General features: G+C 36.9%; 1 protein-coding gene across 2 annotated transcripts in view; it reads left to right on the top strand.

The window, feature by feature from the left end:
- Positions 1-20047, top strand: part of LOC131031299 (probable phosphoribosylformylglycinamidine synthase, chloroplastic/mitochondrial) — a 184463-nt gene that overhangs the window by 15725 nt on the left and 148691 nt on the right. The window contains exon 6 of one of the 2 annotated variants that reach the window (XM_057962383.2): positions 15880-16079. The exons of the other annotated variant lie outside the window; for it this stretch is intronic. Within the exon in view, the coding sequence (XP_057818366.2) occupies positions 15880-16079 (200 nt within the window). The remainder of the gene's footprint in view (positions 1-15879; positions 16080-20047) is intronic. 2 annotated transcript variants of the gene reach the window in all.

Here is a 20047-nt window from a genome sequence, read left to right as displayed (position 1 = left end):
AACATTGATGCCTTTTGCATGGCCTTCTCTAACTTCTGGGGTAGTACTTCAAAACTTCGTTTTAGAACTTCCTAACTTCACTTTCTGTAGTACGTCTTGTGAAACAATGATTTCTTTTGACCCATATCATTTACCCTTCTTGAATATTGAAAGTTTTCATGATTGCTTCAACATATGAACATTTGTACTTGAACAACTTTTTGACCACATCTATAAACTTTTTGACCACACCTATAAACTTTTACCAACTTGATCCAAAGCTCCATCCACTTCATTTTTTTGCAACTTGTCATAGATCTATTTTTCTTGTCTTTGTTCCAACATGTCTTTTTTGTAATGATTCTTCAATCGACATACGATACAAGGATGTAGATACCAACACTTGTCCTTTGTATGACCTTTTTTATTACAATGACAACACTACATTCCTTGAATTGATTTGCTTGAGTCTATAATTTTTGTAGCAATATTTGTACTTTTTTTCTCACTAACAAATCAAAGGCCTTCATTCTTTGGATTCATTATTGGCTCGATAGGCTCTCTAATTTCTTGCTATATTTTTCCAATTCTTTAACTTTATATTTCATGTTTCTCATGATCTTAAAACCAATATTCTTTTTACAATATCCTTTATTATACTCATTACATCTAACATTATCAACTTCATTTTTATGCTTTTCATCTGAAATAACATTTGCTAAATCATATCTACCAAATGTATTATCAAATGAACAACATTAATCATCTATATTACATGAAGCATCACATACAAAAGACTTTGATTTAAAACATTCACTTTCCTTTTGATATGTTGCGAACATTTGATTCAATTGACTACTTTGTTCTTGCAATTTTAATATTTCATTATTCTGTAAATTGTTTTCTGTTTCCAACTTCTTCAAGTTTTCTTCCAAATATTCAAAAAACTTCAATTTTTCTTGTAGTTCTTTATTTTCTTTTTTAGATCATTATAATTTGTTTTTCAATTCTGTATTTTTCCTTTTCACTTCCACCAATTATTTTTGTAGAATGTTTTCACATGAATTTTTATATCTTTCTTTACCCTCCTGTCTTAAATTCATTATCAATTTTGAATTGGATTTTCTATCATTTATTAATTCTTCCTCCAAAATATCTTTTCTTTCTTTACTCTTTTACCAACTTTCCCCATTGAAACAAATGATATGAACTCACTTGCTTATGAACTTGACTTCAATTTTGCTAAATCCTCTTCTTCCACTTTCTCTCCAATGCCTTACTTCATTTCATGACTTAAACAAATATTATAGAACTACTTCAATAAAAATACAATTGATTTAAATACCTTATACACTAGCAATTGGACTTACAATATTCCTTGCAACTTTTCCTTGTTAAGTGGTAGCTAGAGGATATCTCCATACGACAGGCTTCAACACCTTTGTCCTCTCTTTAGCTGCATACATATTACAAATTCTTTGCAACCTCCTTTATAACAACGGTGTTGATTATCTTATTTGCAGCAGTTCTTCTCGAGCAACTTGTAATTCTAAACACTTCAACGACCTCTCAAAACTCCTTTGATTCAACCATTTCTCTCTCAAATCTTACTGCAATCTCTTTTCAAAACAGCAACCTTAACTAATGTTGTGGGTGAAGAACACACAAGCAATACTGAGAGGGGGGGGGGGTGAATCAGTACTGCATATTTTCAATAATTTTTGACAACATAAAATCAATTTTAAAACACAGAGAATAAGCCTGAAAACATGACACCATATTTCTTGTGGAAAACCCTTTCCTTTCGGGTAAAAAACCACGTCACCAAATAGCTTTTATTAATAAGAAATGGGCACCAACCCAGATTACAAACACCGAGCGCCAACTTTTGAAAAACTGAAGCACCCACTCCAGTATACTGAGGCACCAACCCCCCCAAAAAATCAGATGTGAGCACCAACTCACTAAGTACACTAACTACCCTGAAAGCACCAACTTAAAACAGCTGGAGCACCAACTCACTACGTACACTTACTACCCTTAAAGCACCAACTTAAAACAGCTGGAGCACTAACTCCAGTTACAATCAGACTGGAAGAAATTATAGTCCATAAGTCTGCAACAATCTTTTGATCAAGGTATCATCAGGTCAATGATAAACTACATAAGCATCTGAAAACTAGCTTGCCGGTTTGGGTTCGGGCACCGGTTCGGGTTCGAAGAACTGGTACGCCGGTATGGCAAAATTTTGAAAAGGGGTTTGGGTTCGTTAGTACAAAAACATGTAAATTTTTTTTTTTATATATATATATATTTTTTAATATTTGTGCAGCCTATAAGCATGAATTAAGATTAGTATGTCACATAGCATCATATAAACAACAAAACAAACATAAACTTGTAATCATAGCATCATGATCATACCATAATAGCATCATATACATCAAGTTTAATATCAAAATGACAAAATATTCAAGTATCATTGTTTCAACTTTCAACAATATAAAGTTTAATCATCAAATGGATCAGCTAATTCATCCTCCTCCTCCTCCTCCTCATCCTCCTCATCATTGACATTGACATTAGATGAGCCAACGCCACTTGCACTTGCACTATAAGTTTGCTCGCCCTCCAAGTCATCAAGTGTCAATGCAAGAAGCTAAGAAGCGGGAGCATCCAAATTAGTATGCTCTGGCTCTATATCCCACATCTTCGTTTCCCCTTGTGTGTAGTCACGTTGTTTGTGTGAAAGAAGACGTAGGTTGGAATGCACATATGCTAAATTCTCTGCTCTTTTTGATAGCAACCTATTGCGCTTTACTAAGTGGATGAAAGAGTATGTGCTCCAATTTCTTTCCGAAGCAGATGAACTAGCAACCTATGAAGACAAAGTAAACAATTAAAGTTATACATTAATAAAATTAAAATAAAAAATTACTAGCAACCTATGAAGACAAAGTAAACTATAAGTAAACTTGTGATAAATCTTAATTAATTAAACTTACTTGTGATAAAACTTTTACATTGAGGGGTTGTAGGTGTTGGAAGCATGCACCATGGAAGTACCACCAGCTATGAGCATCCTTCTTGGATCTATGACGAAGTGTCTCAACACTTAGACCATTCCCATTTGCGAATTCTATGAACTCATTTCTAACATTATCTCGCAAATCATCATCAGGATATAGTCTAAGAAATGCTGCCTTGTACCCATCAGATACTTCTAGATCTCTCCATAGTGGAATCCTTCCTGGTTTATCAAGAAACTGATTGCTATAGTAGTTTGGTGTCAAGGCATAGGCAAGAAGATGCAAAGGAGTGGTCATTTTATTCCACCTTTCTATAATAATTGCTTTCACTTCTTTGAAGAATTTCTCCTCGGGGTCATTCTCTTTTGCATTTTTAGTGAACTTTATTTTTTCAAGCATTGAGTCAATGCCATCATAAATCTCACCAATGCAAGGCCTATCCATGTCGGTATAGCGAATCATACTCATAATGGGCTCAGTGATACTTAGGAGATATGTAACAAGATCCCACCATTTCTCATTCAATATTCTCTCCCCAATTTTTTCTGCCCTCTCACTACTGCTCTGCTTACATGCAGTCCAATTGTTGCTGATCACCATATTGCCTAGTGCCACTCTAACTTTCACAAGTCGTCTTAAGACGATTGTGTTTGATGCAAAACGGGTCTCAGCAACCTATAACACAAATTAATGCCAAAATGATTAAAAATAAAAGCCAAACTTAAAAGAAGAATACACAATATAGCTTACACAATGATATTATGAACATTGAAATTAAAAAAATCAGAAAATGTAAAATTAAATTACTATTTCACTTACCTTCAATAGCTCCAAATTCGACAGGATCTAAAAATCCCTTGAGACATGTGGTGGTTTGTGATCAACATTTGGATGTCCTCAGCCTCTGCATACACATCTCTGATCCATTTTATTTTAGTCCCAATCCTTTGTAGCATAAGATTGAGTGAATGGACCGCACAAGGTGTCCAAAAGATGTGATCATAGCGTTCCTCAACCAACAAACCAACAGCTCTACAATTTCTTGCAATGTCCGTTATGACTTGGACAACATTGCAGGGCCCCACTTACTCAATGGCGGAGATGAGAATTTCTGCAATAAATTGGCCATCTTTTACTTTGCTCTCACAATCCACAACTTTCAAAAACATTGCCCCTTTAGGGGACACCGCTATGACATTGATCAATGGCCAATTTTTAGCATCTTTCCACCCATCTGAAACAATTGTTACACCTGTCTCAGCCCACAAATCCCTTATGGGTTTCAATGCATCTTCAACCCTCTTCACCTCTTTGTCCAATAATGTTCTACGTACCTTCTCATAACTTGGGCCCTTGTACCCTCTTGGAGCTTCATTAACACTTTTTATCATTTGCTTCCAATATGGGAAGCGAACAACATTGAAAGCCAGCCCGTTTGCACAAATGCACCTTTCTATATCTTGGTCAGCAATGTCTCTACTCTCATTTGGAAATGCGGTTTCTAAAGGCCCCTTTGTTCTTTTGCGTGTCAAGGGTGGTTCATTTTTAGGTTCAGTTGTGGAAATGAAGGGGTGGTCTTGTACTACAACATCAGGATTAGATGGGGCTTGCATTCCCCTTGTTTTCTTTGCTGCGGTTTGATTCAATCTACGGGCTTCTCTCTCTTCTGCCTCCTCATGCTCCTTAAAATATTTCATCACTGTCTCATCTGGTATAGGTTTACCATCTTTTCCAGGGCATTTTTTAATGCCTCTTCCTTTTATTCCACTCAAATGGCCTACCACCCGATAATATGAATTATTACGTTCAATACCACATCCTTGGCATCTCCAACGAAATCCCCCACCTCTTGGAAGTTGGTTTAAAATGTCAACATACTTCCATAAGGGAGAATTCAGATCATTTCTTTGTTTTGTAATTGTTTGTTCATTGCCAACGGAGGAAGAGGTAGATGCCATTCTAGTTCCTATGGCAAGAAATAACATAAACATATTCAAAAACAAAAACAAAATAATGAAAAACAATTAATGTTTCATGTTTGACAATTTGTGAAACAAAAATAGTTGGAAAAAAATGTTAAAAAACATGCCTCTTGTAGCCAATGGGAGCTTGCAAATGTATGGAAATGATGCTGCAACACTTGTTGAAGCTTCAAAAATCAGTCTTCAACTCCTATTTGATCTTGGAAGCCAAACTTTGTTCACCCTTTCTTCAACCTGCTGTCAAAAAACTTCTGTTTGCAACACAAATGAGGAGAAATGAGCCAAGATTATGTTTTAGAAGTCACTTTTAGGGTATAAAATTGACTTTTTACATGGCGGATTTCAAAAAAAATTTAAATTTTGCATTAAAAAACCCGTTTTGGGCCGCCCAGCCGTCCGGGTTCGACTTGGTTCGATCTTGGTCCACCTGGGTTCGAACCAGGTCGAACCCCCTCTAGGAAATTCAAACCCTGGTCGAACCAAGGCCGGACTGGACCCGAACCAGGGACTCGGACTGTACCGGACCCAAACTAGGGAGGGGGGGAGGCGAACCCGGTAAGCTAGTCCAAAAAAGAAACTTCACACCCCACAACAAATTTTTGTTGCAGATTCACTTTCAACACAAATACCTTAAGAGTATCATCATATCAATCTCCAGACTTGTAGAGGTTCTGCCATCAGTGTTCATACGAGAAAATGATTCACATGTTTTTGTGAGATAACTGAAGCTTTTCATTCAAGCAGCATCTAACACACTTACACCCATCAAAACCACCTGGTACCTCTGCGTACTTTTTAACTCCTTCGAGAATACAACTCTTCTCTTATAAAATCTAAGTCAACTTCTCTGCGTTCTGCAATTATTAAAAGGAAAGAAAAAGCAAAGTGTTCCCTGAACACACCACTCAGAGCATTCACCTTTTGTTCATGTACTATGCAGGCCATAATACTCTGTAAAAATTATCACTTCTCAATACACAAAAATACGTAGCTGCTGTTGAGACATGGACCAGCTAGGACTCGAACCTAGGACCTTCCATACGCTGCTGGAGTGCTCTACCACTAAGCTACTGGCCCCTCTTGGACCAGTCCATCATTGGTCCGAGTGTGGCTTATTTCCAACACCAACACCCCCCCCTTAAGCCACACCTCTCGTGTGCTTGGGGCTCCTAGCCTGGACATGGCTCTGATACCATGTTGAGACATGGACCAGCTAGGACTCGAACCTAGGACCTTCCATACGCTGCTGGAGTGCTCTACCATTGAGCTACTGGCCCCTCTTGGACCAGTCCATCGTCGGTCCGGGTGTGGCTTATTTCCAACACCAACAGCTGCATATCACAATTTAAAAAAAAATATTCCCTTCATACCACATGAACTGCCAGAAAGGAATATGTAGCAGTCTTACATATATATATATATACGACACCTTATTCTTCCAGCTGTATATATGACTCCAGTTTATTATTTTCCGTCAGTTGAATGCCAAAACTATGGTTTTTAAAAACAAAACATGACTTCATTCCAACCATTGTCTAGTATCTCTGCCACACACATGGGCTCACTGCTTCGCATATCATTTCACACCTAAAAGAAATCTGCAAGCCATACACTTAAATATGTAACCGTGTAATAGCTTCCCATAAAGAGGAGTTGGCAGAAAATAATAATCACACAAGGCAATTCGCACCACTACATATCAAAACGCACTCCCACCACTTCACATGGCAGAACATATGCTTCACATCTTCAGCCATGTCAAAAAGAACAATCCTCCAGAAACGTTACAAATAGCTGTAAGCCTGCGGTCCAAAAATAGGGAGAATGAATAAAGTCTGTTTCATATAGAGTTGTCAGTAATTAAGAAAACCTTTACTTATATTGTAAATGATGTTCAATTTACATTCAATATGCAAGTTATATTCTAGTTGATATTATCTTGTTCTATGTATTACTGATTTTAAAATATAAATCTGACTATCTTCTTTTGTATGGCAGGTGAGAGGAGCATTTATTAATTTCGATGTCCTTTCTCACAAACGCCATTTGATATATATAGCAAGCTGGGTACGATCAAGCAATGCCTTGACCGGTCATGTCTTTTAGACATGACTGATCAAGACATTACTTGATCGTGCCCCTTTGCTAATCACAGTAATAATAAATGGTGTTTATTTAACAACCAACACCAATCGGTGGATGCTTATCTTAACACCCGATAACAATCGGTGTTTGCTTGTCTTAACACCTGATAACAATCGGTGTATGTTTACCTTGCCACCCGATATTAATCGGAGCATAACCCGATATCAATCGGTGCGAACATATATTAACATCTGATACTAATCTGATAATCATTATATTAAATATGTTAACTGATATAAATCGGATTGTATTGGTTAACCCGATTTAATAATCGGTGACCACAAATAATGTAACCGCTATTAAATCGGAATTCTATGCTATAGGATGATAATTGATAGTTAAGCATTTGATTGAACTAAGTAGATTGATCATGTACAAATGAAGAATGGTTTATCAAATGAAGGATTAATAGCTTGAAGTTTTTCATCATAATTATCGATAGAATGAGAGACTTCATTTATCTCTCATTCAATCATTTATCTTACCGAAGCTTTCATGCATTAACATATATTACCTTTATCTTCCACGCAGCTAGAGAAAATGTCTTCACCTTGACCAAATATTCGATGCAACTCCAGCATAACAACACTTAAAAAGAAACGTATTAATAGAGACTGCTCCACATACTGCAAGCATATCGTATTTTTAAGATCACTAACTCCACGATAGCATATAAAAAGGCATAAATATAATTACTCCCTTATCATGCTCCACAATGTCCACATCCTCACATGCGTTGAACCTATATTTGGTTTGTCCGCCAAATATCTAAGGCTGGGTGTCTTAGATTAATCTCCAAACTATAAAAGAGTGCCATCACTACTCTTTCCAAACCGCAGCCTTTCTCTTGCATATTTAAATAAACTTTATTCATCAACGTGAATGATCTCACAAGAATTTGCCTCTAAATACACCTGTTGACTTGGCAATACATGGCAGCAAATCTGATATAATAGCTGACACAATGATAAGTAAGCACACACTTAGCCGAAGCAAACACACACATAGCTCAAGCAGCTCAACCGAAATTGAGAAAATCTAGTGAATAAACCGTAGCTCGAAAAACACTTCAGACTCAGTCCAATAATACTTTGAGCAAACCTCTAGCTTGAAAGACATAGGCCAACAAGAATGCTTGACATCAATGACAAAATGTCTAACAGTGGGGGTGATTTTCTATCTTCTGTAGCACTCTTCATTTTCCTTCCTTAACAACAGGTTTGCTTTTTCAATGATGGTTTCTACAACAATCTCACGCTTTTTGAGGGCTGTTCCAGACTAACCTGAACTTCAACAGTGGCCTTACTTTCTTCCTCTTGGCTACACCTCTTTTTAATGATCTCATATAAAGAAATAATGGGTTACAAATAAAACCTTTTTTACTCACCATGTCAAAGCAATAGCTTTATGCAACAACTTCTTTTAACTCTTTTTGGAGGAGTTCCTTATTTGACTAAAACAATGATCTCAAATCAACACTTACTTTAGCTGCAAACTCTTAGCTCTTAAAAAATAGTAAATCAAACTTTAAATATTTAAAAAAAGTTTATCAAATATACTTGTGATAAAACTTTGATTGTTGGGGGTTTTAGGTGTTGGAACTGTTGGCCATGGAAGTACTAGCAATCGTGGGAACCTTCTTTTAGTGATTTCAAAATCTCTATTTGGGGCTATACACAATACTTTGAAATGCAAATGCAAACTAATGCAAGACACAATGTTCTTGTTTCAAACTATTACAAACCTCTAGATAGAGCTCACAAAAGAGTTCAAAACAACAAAATAAGATCAAAATCAATTCAAGATTCTACTAATAACTCTATTTTGATTTGATTTGCTCCTTGACTAGGTTATATGTGGATGTTCCTTTGTTTTAAGTTTACCAATTCAAAAACACGTACTTAGCTAAGTGATGATGGATGATCGAATGAGTGAGGATGTGGCTAGATTAATAGAATATTGGGAGGGGCAATGGATCGTCAAGATTTGATGATGAGATCATTGGTGGAGGATGCTTGAGAGGATTTCCCTAGGATCAAGGAGACAATAGAGGGTTGAGAAGAAGGTTGTTTGAATGTGAGTGGCTAGGATGGACTTGCTAAATTTCACGAGTGGTTTTGACCATTAGGGAAATAAGGGACACGTGCATCTAGAAAGGCTATATTCTTGGATTTGGTGGAGGGAATAATGGAACCATAAGGAGAAGTATTCCTAAGGTCCCCTTTATTCTTCAAATGTGTTGAGAGAATATTATTTAATTATTTTATTCATGTATGAAGTTGAAAATAGGTGGAAAAAGGTAATTATTTTTTTATTTATTATTGTGAGTAGATGAAAAAGGGGGTTAATAAATTAATATGATTATTTAATTAATTGTGGAAGACCCAAGGTAAACAAGATTTGTCCTAGGTGGTGGTTTCAGTTGATTAGGAATAGGTTCACTAAGGAAAATATTTAGGTATCTATAGGGGAAATCCTTGTTGGTAATAAAGAATTTCAACACTATAGTATTTTGGATCAATGAAAACGCAAAATGATGTAGTAGGGTGGTCATTGTGCTCCATCCTTTTTCAATGATTATGTGCACTTGTTTGAATACATTTTCTTCAAGGTCGTGCTCTTTTTCATTGATGTTGGTCATCATCTTCTTAATCATTGAGTTGATGGCTTCATGCATTTCTCCCAAGCAAGGCTTTCTAGTGTCAATACGACAAATCATGTTCAAAATGTGCTTGGTGAAACTAAGGAGATACTCTACACGTTCTCACCAAGAGTCATGAAGGATCATTTGCTTAATATTTGTTGTCCTCTTAGTGTGGCGATGTTTGTGGTGCCCAAAACCACAGATTGGATAATCAAAAGGTTTGCCAAATCTTTCAACAACCCAATCAGCCTTGGCCAATGAACAAGGATGGTCTGGAACCAAATCCCCCTGCACTTTAGGCCTCACTAAACCTAGGCGGGTGTACCTATGTCTCCAAAGCACTGGAAGACTTCTTTATAGTGAATTTAAAGTTTATTAAGACAACCTTATGCAAGAATGGCAATGAGTTCTTGCTACTGTACTTTATTGTGTGCTTTTATTTGAATGCTTCTTGAAATTGATAAAAGGAAATGAATTTAGTTGAATAATGTAAAATAGTGCTATCAGGACTTAAGACAATTATGAAAGAGCAGTGCTTATAAGAATCAGAATGATTGCTTTTCTCTGATGAGGACCTAATGCATAACTGAATTATTCTTCAAAAGTTAACAATAGACGAGTGCCTCTATCTGACAATTAAAGAATAACTTTGTGGACAATAATCAACATCAAATCAAGAGACAGTATTAGACCATCACTGTGAAGGTTTCCTTATGTGTTGCATGAACAATAAAAACCCAATTCCACATTCAATACAACATCATGTGATGGCACATCACAGCAAATCTTAAAAGATTTATCAAGAGGACATATGATTTCATCAAACACCAAATTATCAATAAAGATCCGAAGATAGAAACATGAAATCTTATATATTAAGTTCTGGAATAATAAAGTATACAAAAGCTGCACTCTCAGGTATATCAATACACTTTGTCTGCATGGAATGGATTCCTCATCCTATTAGACCTTTCTTAGCATAACAGCCTGTAGTCCCCACTAGCAGTATCGTTCTTACAACCAATTTACAACCTTCAGAACCACACGGAAGTCCATGGCGCACATCATTTTTGTGATATTTTAAGATGCCAAAAACCTTCTTCTCCACTCTAATTTTTTCAGCGTCTTGGTTCCAAATTCCATCGAATGAGTTTTCAATCTGGTCGTCGTTGTTTTTTACCTCTGTAATGTACCCGATGGCACCCCCAGCCATACAACAACCTCCCCGTACGGTCAACAACAGAGAGCACTGAAATTGACCCTTGACACCCCCAATCGTACGGCAACCTTCCCAAAAATGGACAGAATAGGCTCCAGACTTGGCCAAGTTTGCTCAAATGAGTTGCAAACTTGATCAAATCGACCCCCAAACATTTGCAAACTGAGGAGACTGCCGCAAAAAGACACAACAATAAAAAACCAAAAGACCAAGAGGGCCTAAAAAGTAGGGGGTCCCCATTTGCAATGTGGTGATGTGTGAAAACGTCACAACACCTCCCTTAATGGTCATCTTTCTAACTACCTAGAGAAAAATAAAGAAGGCTGGTCCCTTCTTGTCAGAATGTTCTAGCATGAGCTTGCCACTGACCCTCCTAGAATCTGGAGAACTTCTGGATAACACAAATCGTCCACAAACTTTTGCAGATGAGCATGACGCCTCAAAACAGACTGCAAGAAGCCATAATTTTTTAGGAAAAAATCGCCAAACCCAGAAACTGAAGTTTACAAAGCATTGTTTTTTCAAAAAGAATGGTAAAAACCCTAACAGGAACACATGTACCCATGATTTTTGAGGATAAAATCAGACAAAACCCAACACGATTTTTGAGGCAAAAATCGAAAAGCCTTACAATAATTTTTGAGGAGAAAATTATAAACCAAACAAAATAATTTTTTTAGGATAAAAATAATAAAACCCAACAAAATAATTATTTTAGGATAAAAATTATTAAAACCCCCCCAGAATTTTTTAAGGGAAAAAATTATTAAAACCCATCAGAATTTTTTTAGGGATTTTTTTTATTAAAACCCATCAGAGCATCTCCAGGCGACCAAACAAGGAGGCAAGTTGCGTGCCCTAGTCGCATTGTTGCAGGGAGATGAAGACATCGAACAAGGCCCGAATCCACGAAGCCCTAGACCCTAGGTATAAAGGATTTGAAACCCTAGGTTCTAGGATGTAGAATACAAATGCGTTTGAAGATTTGAAACACCACAGTCACAAACATAAATTAGGTGGGCATGAAAAAGCAGAAGAAAACCTCCACGATCTTCAAACGCAGCACCCAAACTGCCCACAAACACAAATCCATGAACCCACACAAATTTCGAATTATAGCTCCAAAAGAGCTCACAAAATTTTGTAAAGATTTCAACAAAACCTCCAACAATTTATAAGAAAGCGAAAAAACAAATTTGTGGAAAAAAATTCCAGATAAGAAGAGGTTATGAATTTTTTATCAAAAAATTTGCTAAATTTTATGAAATCCCATTGGCCCGTTCTAATACTGTGTAAAAATATTTGATGTTGCTAAACAATAGAGCAAGAGCTCTATATAAAGAATTTACAATAGACGATGTTTCTAAAAGAAACAATCGTAAACTGAAGCTGAAAATAGAAACTAACTAAGGATGACTAAGATGACTAAGATGACTGAGATTAGCATTAAAGAAACATTACAATATTCTAATAGTTGTGGCGGCAACACTTGTGACATAGGGGCTCCTAGATGTGGTACTAGCTGATTTGGAGGAACGGGAACTGGATTAATAGTAAGGGCATGGTTTGTCATTCCAGTCTGTCCAAAGTAAGTGGGCGTCCCTGCAGCAGTTACTGGTGATTGAAGGATGACCTTGACTACTTCCTCATAGGCTGCTTTCAAAGTAGCTGGAATTGGATGAGCCTTCTGAACAAACATGGAAGTGAAACAATCCAAGGCTGCGTAATAAATTTGTTTGGCAGCCTCATCATTTACATTGTATGGCTTATGCAGCCTGGAATAGGCCCTTTGAAATCTGTTATCTAAGGCACCAATTGGTTCACGCTGTTGCCTTCTCACGTTAATGAACTGTCTATAACATATATATCTCTACCGGAGAAATAGGCAATCACAATTTCAACAAATTAGGGTTAGGGTTACATCTTACCAAATAAATATCTCTTTAATAATGTGATTTTGGATTTGATTCTTGCAATCACAACATGAACAACATATGCAAACATATGCAAATTTTCGAGTCCCGCATGGTAGGTGAATTGGCTTGGGCCATGGGTTTGCTCCTCATTGGTCTCGGGTTCGATTCCCTACCAGGTTAACCCGGCGGTTGGGGACTGCAGGCGGACTCATCCGCTTCCAGAGGACTAGTCTCGCCTCATCTCGACCCTCCTCTGATCCCAACTTGGCACCTATAAGTCCAAGGTAAGGCGGGGTTGGTCGCTGGGATGAGATTCTGGGATACCAAAAAAAAATAATAAAATAAAAATAACATATGCAAATATACATATATATACTTATATTTAATTGTTAGGGTTAGGTAATATCGCAGTCATCATACATGAATAAATCAAGTCTGATTTATATGCAAATCTTGGACATAGAAGATATGGAGTAAGGAGGCAGGGCAGGGTGCCCTAAAATAGCTGTTCTCTCCCTTCATGTAATCCTCCTCCACACATCCATGGTTGGAATCCTAATGTTCATTAACAGTATCTCAATGTAGGTATTGGAAGGGAAATGGCAATAGGGTGCCCTTAGCCGTTCTCTCCCTTTCACAGTTCAGTAGGGTGCCCTAATAACTGTTCTCTCCCTAATGGTCACTGTAGCAGGTTGCCTTAAGCTGTTCTCCCTAATTGCAGATTTCTTCCTTCCTTACCCTACATGATGGATTATTGTAATCATATCATTAAATGCACAGATGTTTAGACCAGACATTCAAATCTGCATACAATTGATATTTCACATATATTCATATGTACATATGATTGATATAAGTATATAGGTAAGCAATGTGTCTATTTCTGCATACCACCGTGATATTATTATACAGATTGGTTTGCTACAAAGTGGAGGAATTCTGCTGTTATTCGATGCTGGAGAAACAGATTTGCCTCTGGGGAATTTCTGATTCCTGCTGATGTGCTCGAAGATTTGCTTCTGTATTGTTTGATGATGATTTGTTTTGAATGCTGCTTTTCTGAAGATGTAATTTCCAATTGATTGCTGATTGCACGGTTGCTGAGTCTACTTGGTGATTGATGATCACTATGTCTTATCCGATACTCCTGGAGATATATTTTGAAATGATTCCTAATTGATTGATTGATGATGAGTGCTGCTGTGGTCCGATGTCTTTGACTATCTCTGCTTATATCTGCTGATTAATGGAATAATTCTCTTTTCCAAATGGAGTTCTTCTCCTTGTATATTTCTTTTTATGCAGTGAGTCACACCTTTTCACTGTTAATACCCTTTTAAGGGTCACACCCCTTCATGTACAATTATTAATTATTCACTATCTTTTCCTCTTGTTCTTGGTAGGCCAGAATTGTAATCGTTACCTTGCTTATTTCTAATCACTGTTTTATTGGGATATACTAATGATTGCCTTTTATATTTCTAGCCAGGCCAGATCGCTGCCTTATTACTCTCTGCTTCCTTTATATTTCTCATTCCTACTTCTCTCCTTTATATATCTTCCATGGTGGAGAGTCATGCCCCTTAGTTAGGTCGGCCCTCATTTGCCAATATTATTAATTACTTATCTTTTTATTTCTCAAGTCAGCCCTGACAGGGGTTTTACCTAGGTTGGCCCTCATAAATAAACATTATCATTGTTTTTCCCTGTCTTTGACGCCTGGGTATATATGTATAATTCTGTGAGTTGTAGGAATCCTGGGGGGGATGACATGCCAGTAAGGAACCAAAACAAGGAACGCTGACTCCAGATTCAGATTCATTAAGAGTGCAAAATCAAACGGGTACCTCATTCAATTTGTTATGTAATTCAAAGTCTTCTATTCTCCCAGTCATTATAATCGGATGATATTATTATATCTTTGATATCTGGAAGTATGAATGTGGTTTTCTGTATGTGAGGGTGATTTCAGTTGTCATTTTATAGGCAATATGTATATTCTGGTTTAATTTCAGATCTGCTCTGGGAACTGTTTTGAATGCTCTTTTGATATCTGATAAAGTATTTTTAGCGTATGGGGTTTTGGTCTCTTTCAGAAAACTCAGTCATCTGCCCCTGCTTACCAACCCCCCTAGGTCGTTGTTATTGTTTATCAATTGATGAATGACAGTTCAGCTGGGATAGTCTTCAAAGCATCTTTTTGTAATCCTCCAACATTTTCAATATATAGAATAGTACCATAGCAAAGCATCTTCCATGAGTGGGATCTCACAAATTATCTGCATTTAAAATTTTCTGTGAGACATTGAGTCATCACATTAACCAAACTGTAGGTGCAAGTAATAAACGTTGACCCAACAAATTCTTTCAAACGGGCAGTCAATGAAACACAAAGATCCACTCTTGCGACTACTTAAAAAATGACAGATTCACATAGAATATACAGAGACCATTATTCTATTCATGGTGCAGAATGTTTATCTACAAGTATAGGTATTGCACACAGATGAACGAAACACCAATGCTTTTACTATCTTCATATGGGATGTAGACTATCTCTATATAACATTCGCACACAGATGAAAGAAACACCAATGCTTTTACCATCTTTATATGAGATGTAGATTATCTCTATATAACATTCATTATACATATTGTAGGAGAGAGCCCTTTCAATGCTTATTATTTTATTACATATGAAATGGCTCATAATGGGTGTTGTTTTAAGAACTTTGCATTACTTCACGTAATGGAATATACAAATTTACCTAACTACCCCACACATTATTTCATCTTTTCTTTTATTGAACCATATGCTTTTTATCTTTAAATAAAACTTGTACAAAAGTATGACAAATAGAATATGAAACTGGTTGTTTTAAAATAAAACAGAGACAATAATTGACTGCCACATTACTTATGCTTATGCTATTTTCATTGTGTGTTGATAACATGAAATCTATAGGGAATGGATCAGCTATATTAGTTGAAGTGGGTCCTCGGCTTTCCTTCATGACAGCATGGTCGGCAAATGCTGTGTCTATATGCAAGGCCTGTACATTAACTGAGGTCACTCGCATAGAAAGGTCAAGACGGTACCTGCTATTTCTGAATTCAGATTCCAGTGTTTTGCAACAGAGCCAACTTGATGAGTTTACAGCGATGGTGAGTGACAAACCTTTTGTTTTAGCACATAATACTACTGTTTGCTTTTTGTTTGAAGGTGTTGACAGAAAAACCTTGACTAGAATGTAAGGTTTAGTATTCTGTTATATGTTGTAAACTTTGGTGTGATCCAATTAAAAAGGGAGAACTTATATATACAAAAAGTGCAAACCAATTTATAATAAATTTCACACATTTATATATATACATCTATGTCATCATATATTCATATATATTAATGCCTTACAAACCAATTTATAATAAATTTCACACATTTATATATATACATCTATGTCATCATATATTCATATATATTAATGCCTTACACATGTTTTATAATTCATTCATCACGCTTCATTCATATATACATATATCACATATATTTTTCACACTTCTTTATTCTCACATATATTTACTTCTTATTATTCCACACATGTTTCTACTCTATTCAACACTCTTATTACCCACTTTTCCCTCTTTATATAGCCTCTTAATGCCTTTCCAATAGATCCTTTCATAATATCACTCTTAATTATCTTATTCCCATGAATTTGCCTTTTATTCTATAATATTAGTCTTCTATTGCTTATTTAGACATGTTAGAGGTTTTAGGACTATTTAAGGGGTTATAATGGATATATGGGTCTAGAAATGACCCAAATGACTTTTGTGGTGCATCACAGCCCTATTTCTGTTGATGCTATAGCAAGGTTGGATCCCTTCTAGGGCCGACCTAGCACGTTTAAGTGACTAATTGGCCCTTGGCCTTAGTCACATCTCATATGCATAATCATAACTTGTATCAAAATGTGTTGGGGCTGACCTATGTTGAGGTCACTTGTAACATGTGGGGCTAATTCTGTTTTGGCGCCAATCTTAATGCATTGAATTGTAATTAAATGTGCTCTCCTTGCAAGCTGACTTAAGTGAATTGGAAGGCTAAGTCTCCTATACATACAAGGCATCAATTGTTGTATCAACACAATCATTCATACAGCGAATACATCCTATGATCAGCGAATATCTTCATTCAGTGATCTTTTCAGCAGTGTTCAGCGAATCATCTTCTAGAGTCAGCGAACTACTTTTGGGGACAGCGAACTTCATCCTAGGAACAGCGAACTCCATTCAAGAGACAGCGAACATCTTGTGTACTGTAGATAAGTTCTTCATTGTTGTGTTCGCCCTAGTTTGAAGACATGATACTACTGTGCATAGTTTATTGGTTCTAAATGCTTCAAGTGTTGAAGCCAAATTGTAAAGATACTTACTGATTATTGCATAATAAGATCTGAGATTTATAGCTGGGTTTTTCACCTCCACGAGGGAGGTTTTCCCAGGATGGTGTTCTTTGTGTGCATTGATTGATTATCTGTTATTGCTATCTATATTGCTTCAGTCTGATCCAAAATTAACATGGTATCATGTAATGTCCCCTTCTCCTTAGCACGTGCACTTGTGTTGAGGTTGGCCTATATTTGACCCTCGTAGGCCAAGGAGTTGTTTAGGGGGTTGACATGGCGGTGATTGGTGACTTTACATCTCTTTATTATTTGATATTTGGATGTTATAAGGAGATAACATGTATCAAGAGACGTGCGAATTTTATTTAATTAATAAATTAAAGGTACATTAAAATAACATGTTTAATTAAATAATATAAGTGTACCTAACCTTATCTTCTAGAAGGTGATTGTGACGTATTATGTAATGAATAAATAGAAGAGGGGAAACACATGTTGGGCATCAGTTGTTTTTGTTATCTTTTGTTGAGTTGTGGAGACATAGGTTGTCCGCAGAAGATCTTGGGGAACGATACCTCCCTATTGGTCAGCATAATTGAGGAGGTGGAAAGACCCTCTGAAGAGTTGCTGAGAGAGTGAAGAGCATTCAGCTTTTCATATTGAGCATAAGGAGTTATATCAGTTTAGGGCAGTGCTTCAGACTTGCAGTTTCAAGGAATTATCTTGTATGGTGGTGAAGGTATCCTTTGGGCTACACTTGACAGCAATTTCCTTTGGGTATCTTGGCAACATTTATCTTCAGTTATTGGAGGCAAATCGAACTACATTGTTGCTGCTGTCACATTGGTTGCAGACATCTTACTTCCACGATTTGGTTCATACACCCTCCATCATGCATCGATATTGACATTAAAGGCCAGCGATATCATCTAGGGGTTGAGGTGCCATCTCTTTGATATTTTATATGGTATTTTGGTGACAATTTGAATTGTATTGTGAAGTCCGATCTGAGACAGGTTCGTGGGCTCTAGACCCTTGATTTTGAGTTGATGATTCATGCTTGGCTTCGAGACATCCATATGGAGTAAGGCGCTAACATTGGAGGAGAGTTCGATTGGCTTAGAGAGACATTGGACACCCATTAACAGATTTCGTTTCATTCTCAGAACTTTCTACTGGCGGCAGCAGGGTCAGCACCTGTCATGGTTCAATCTAGCACTTTTGAGGCTCATTGCTAGTGGATATTGCTTGCAATCTTCATCGCTTACCTTGGGCGAATTCATAACAGGTTCCAAGATATCTCTTCCATTGTAATTTTCAGTATTGCATGGTGTTTGTCCTCAGACACAGTCTGAGAATTAGGCTACATTATCAGTCAATGTATTAGAGCTTGTAATAAGTCATTGAAGTAAGTAAATGAATAAAGGTTCCAACCATATAGGGCTTCATCTTATATAAATGAATTCTGAGGTTGTATGCCATCCATTTGACAGAATGACAGCAAGAATGTATGTTTGATTACTAGTTCTATTTGCTTCATAATCACTTGTGATTGTTGTCCAAACATTACTATGTTATTATCTTTCCATGGTGAATGTCTTTACATGAAGAATCAGTATTTGATGTCCCTGATATCCACCTAAAACTAAGGACAGCAGACTAAACTATGACAGCCAAGTGTTTGATGAAAAGTGTAAGTGAAGAATGTTAGGATTTTATATCAGAACTTAGCCAGTGACATTACATATCAGAGCTGAGGTTGACTCATTGTGATCAGACTTTGTGATAGCAGCATCTTCTTCACGCCATCTTCCAGCGTTCAAGATGGTGTATGGTTTGAAAGTTGAGGACAGACGTGAAGGAGCCTCGAATTTCACTTCTTGGAAATTCAGAATCCTTGTCACCCTCGAAGAAAATGATCTTTTGGAGTTTGTGCAAGGAGAGGATCAGCTTGTGCCTGAAGACAAAGATGAATTACTTCAGTTCAAGAAGAATGCTGTCAAAGCCAAGAAGATTCTGATTGACTCCGTGAAAGATCATCTTGTTCCTATCATCTCCAAGATGTCTTCAACCAGGGTTATTTTTAAGGCTTTGGAAGGCATGATGAGATCAACAACATAAGTAGGGCACTTGCATTGAGGTAACAACTTCATCAAGTCAAGATGGCAAAGGGAGAATCAGTCATCACCTACTTCATGAAGATTTCAGAATTAAGAGATCAACTCAGCGCCATTGGAGATGAAGTTGTGGACAAGGATCTTGTCATGATTGCATTAAATGTTCTTCCTCACTGTTGGGAGCCATTTATTGAAGGCATAAGTGGGAGATCCAAATTTCCCAAGTTTGATTGCCTCTGTGCTGATTGCATTCAAGAGGAATCAAGACTGGCTGCAAGAGGAACTATCAAAAGCTCTCATGGTGAAGACAATCATGTTCTTGCTGCCCAGTCCATCAAGAAGAAATGAGGCTATTGGAAGAAGAACAATTTCAAGAGAAATAGAGACCAAAGGTCTGATCCAGCCCCTGATTCAAAGAAGAAGAAGAAGGATCTTTTACACATCAAATGTTTTTGGTGTGACAAGTTTAGTCACTATGCTAGGGATTGCTTATCCCAGCCAAAGCAACAAGGAGCAAACATAAATGAAGTTTCAAATCAGAATGATGTTGAAGACTTCCTCTTCATCTCTGTCTTGTCAAGTAATGTTCCTATAGACAATCATACAT

Source organism: Cryptomeria japonica, chromosome 5 (genome assembly GCF_030272615.1).
Source record: "Cryptomeria japonica chromosome 5, Sugi_1.0, whole genome shotgun sequence".
In the NCBI taxonomy this organism is placed as follows: domain Eukaryota; kingdom Viridiplantae; phylum Streptophyta; class Pinopsida; order Cupressales; family Cupressaceae; genus Cryptomeria; species Cryptomeria japonica.
This window is presented reverse-complemented; position numbering and strand designations above follow the sequence as displayed.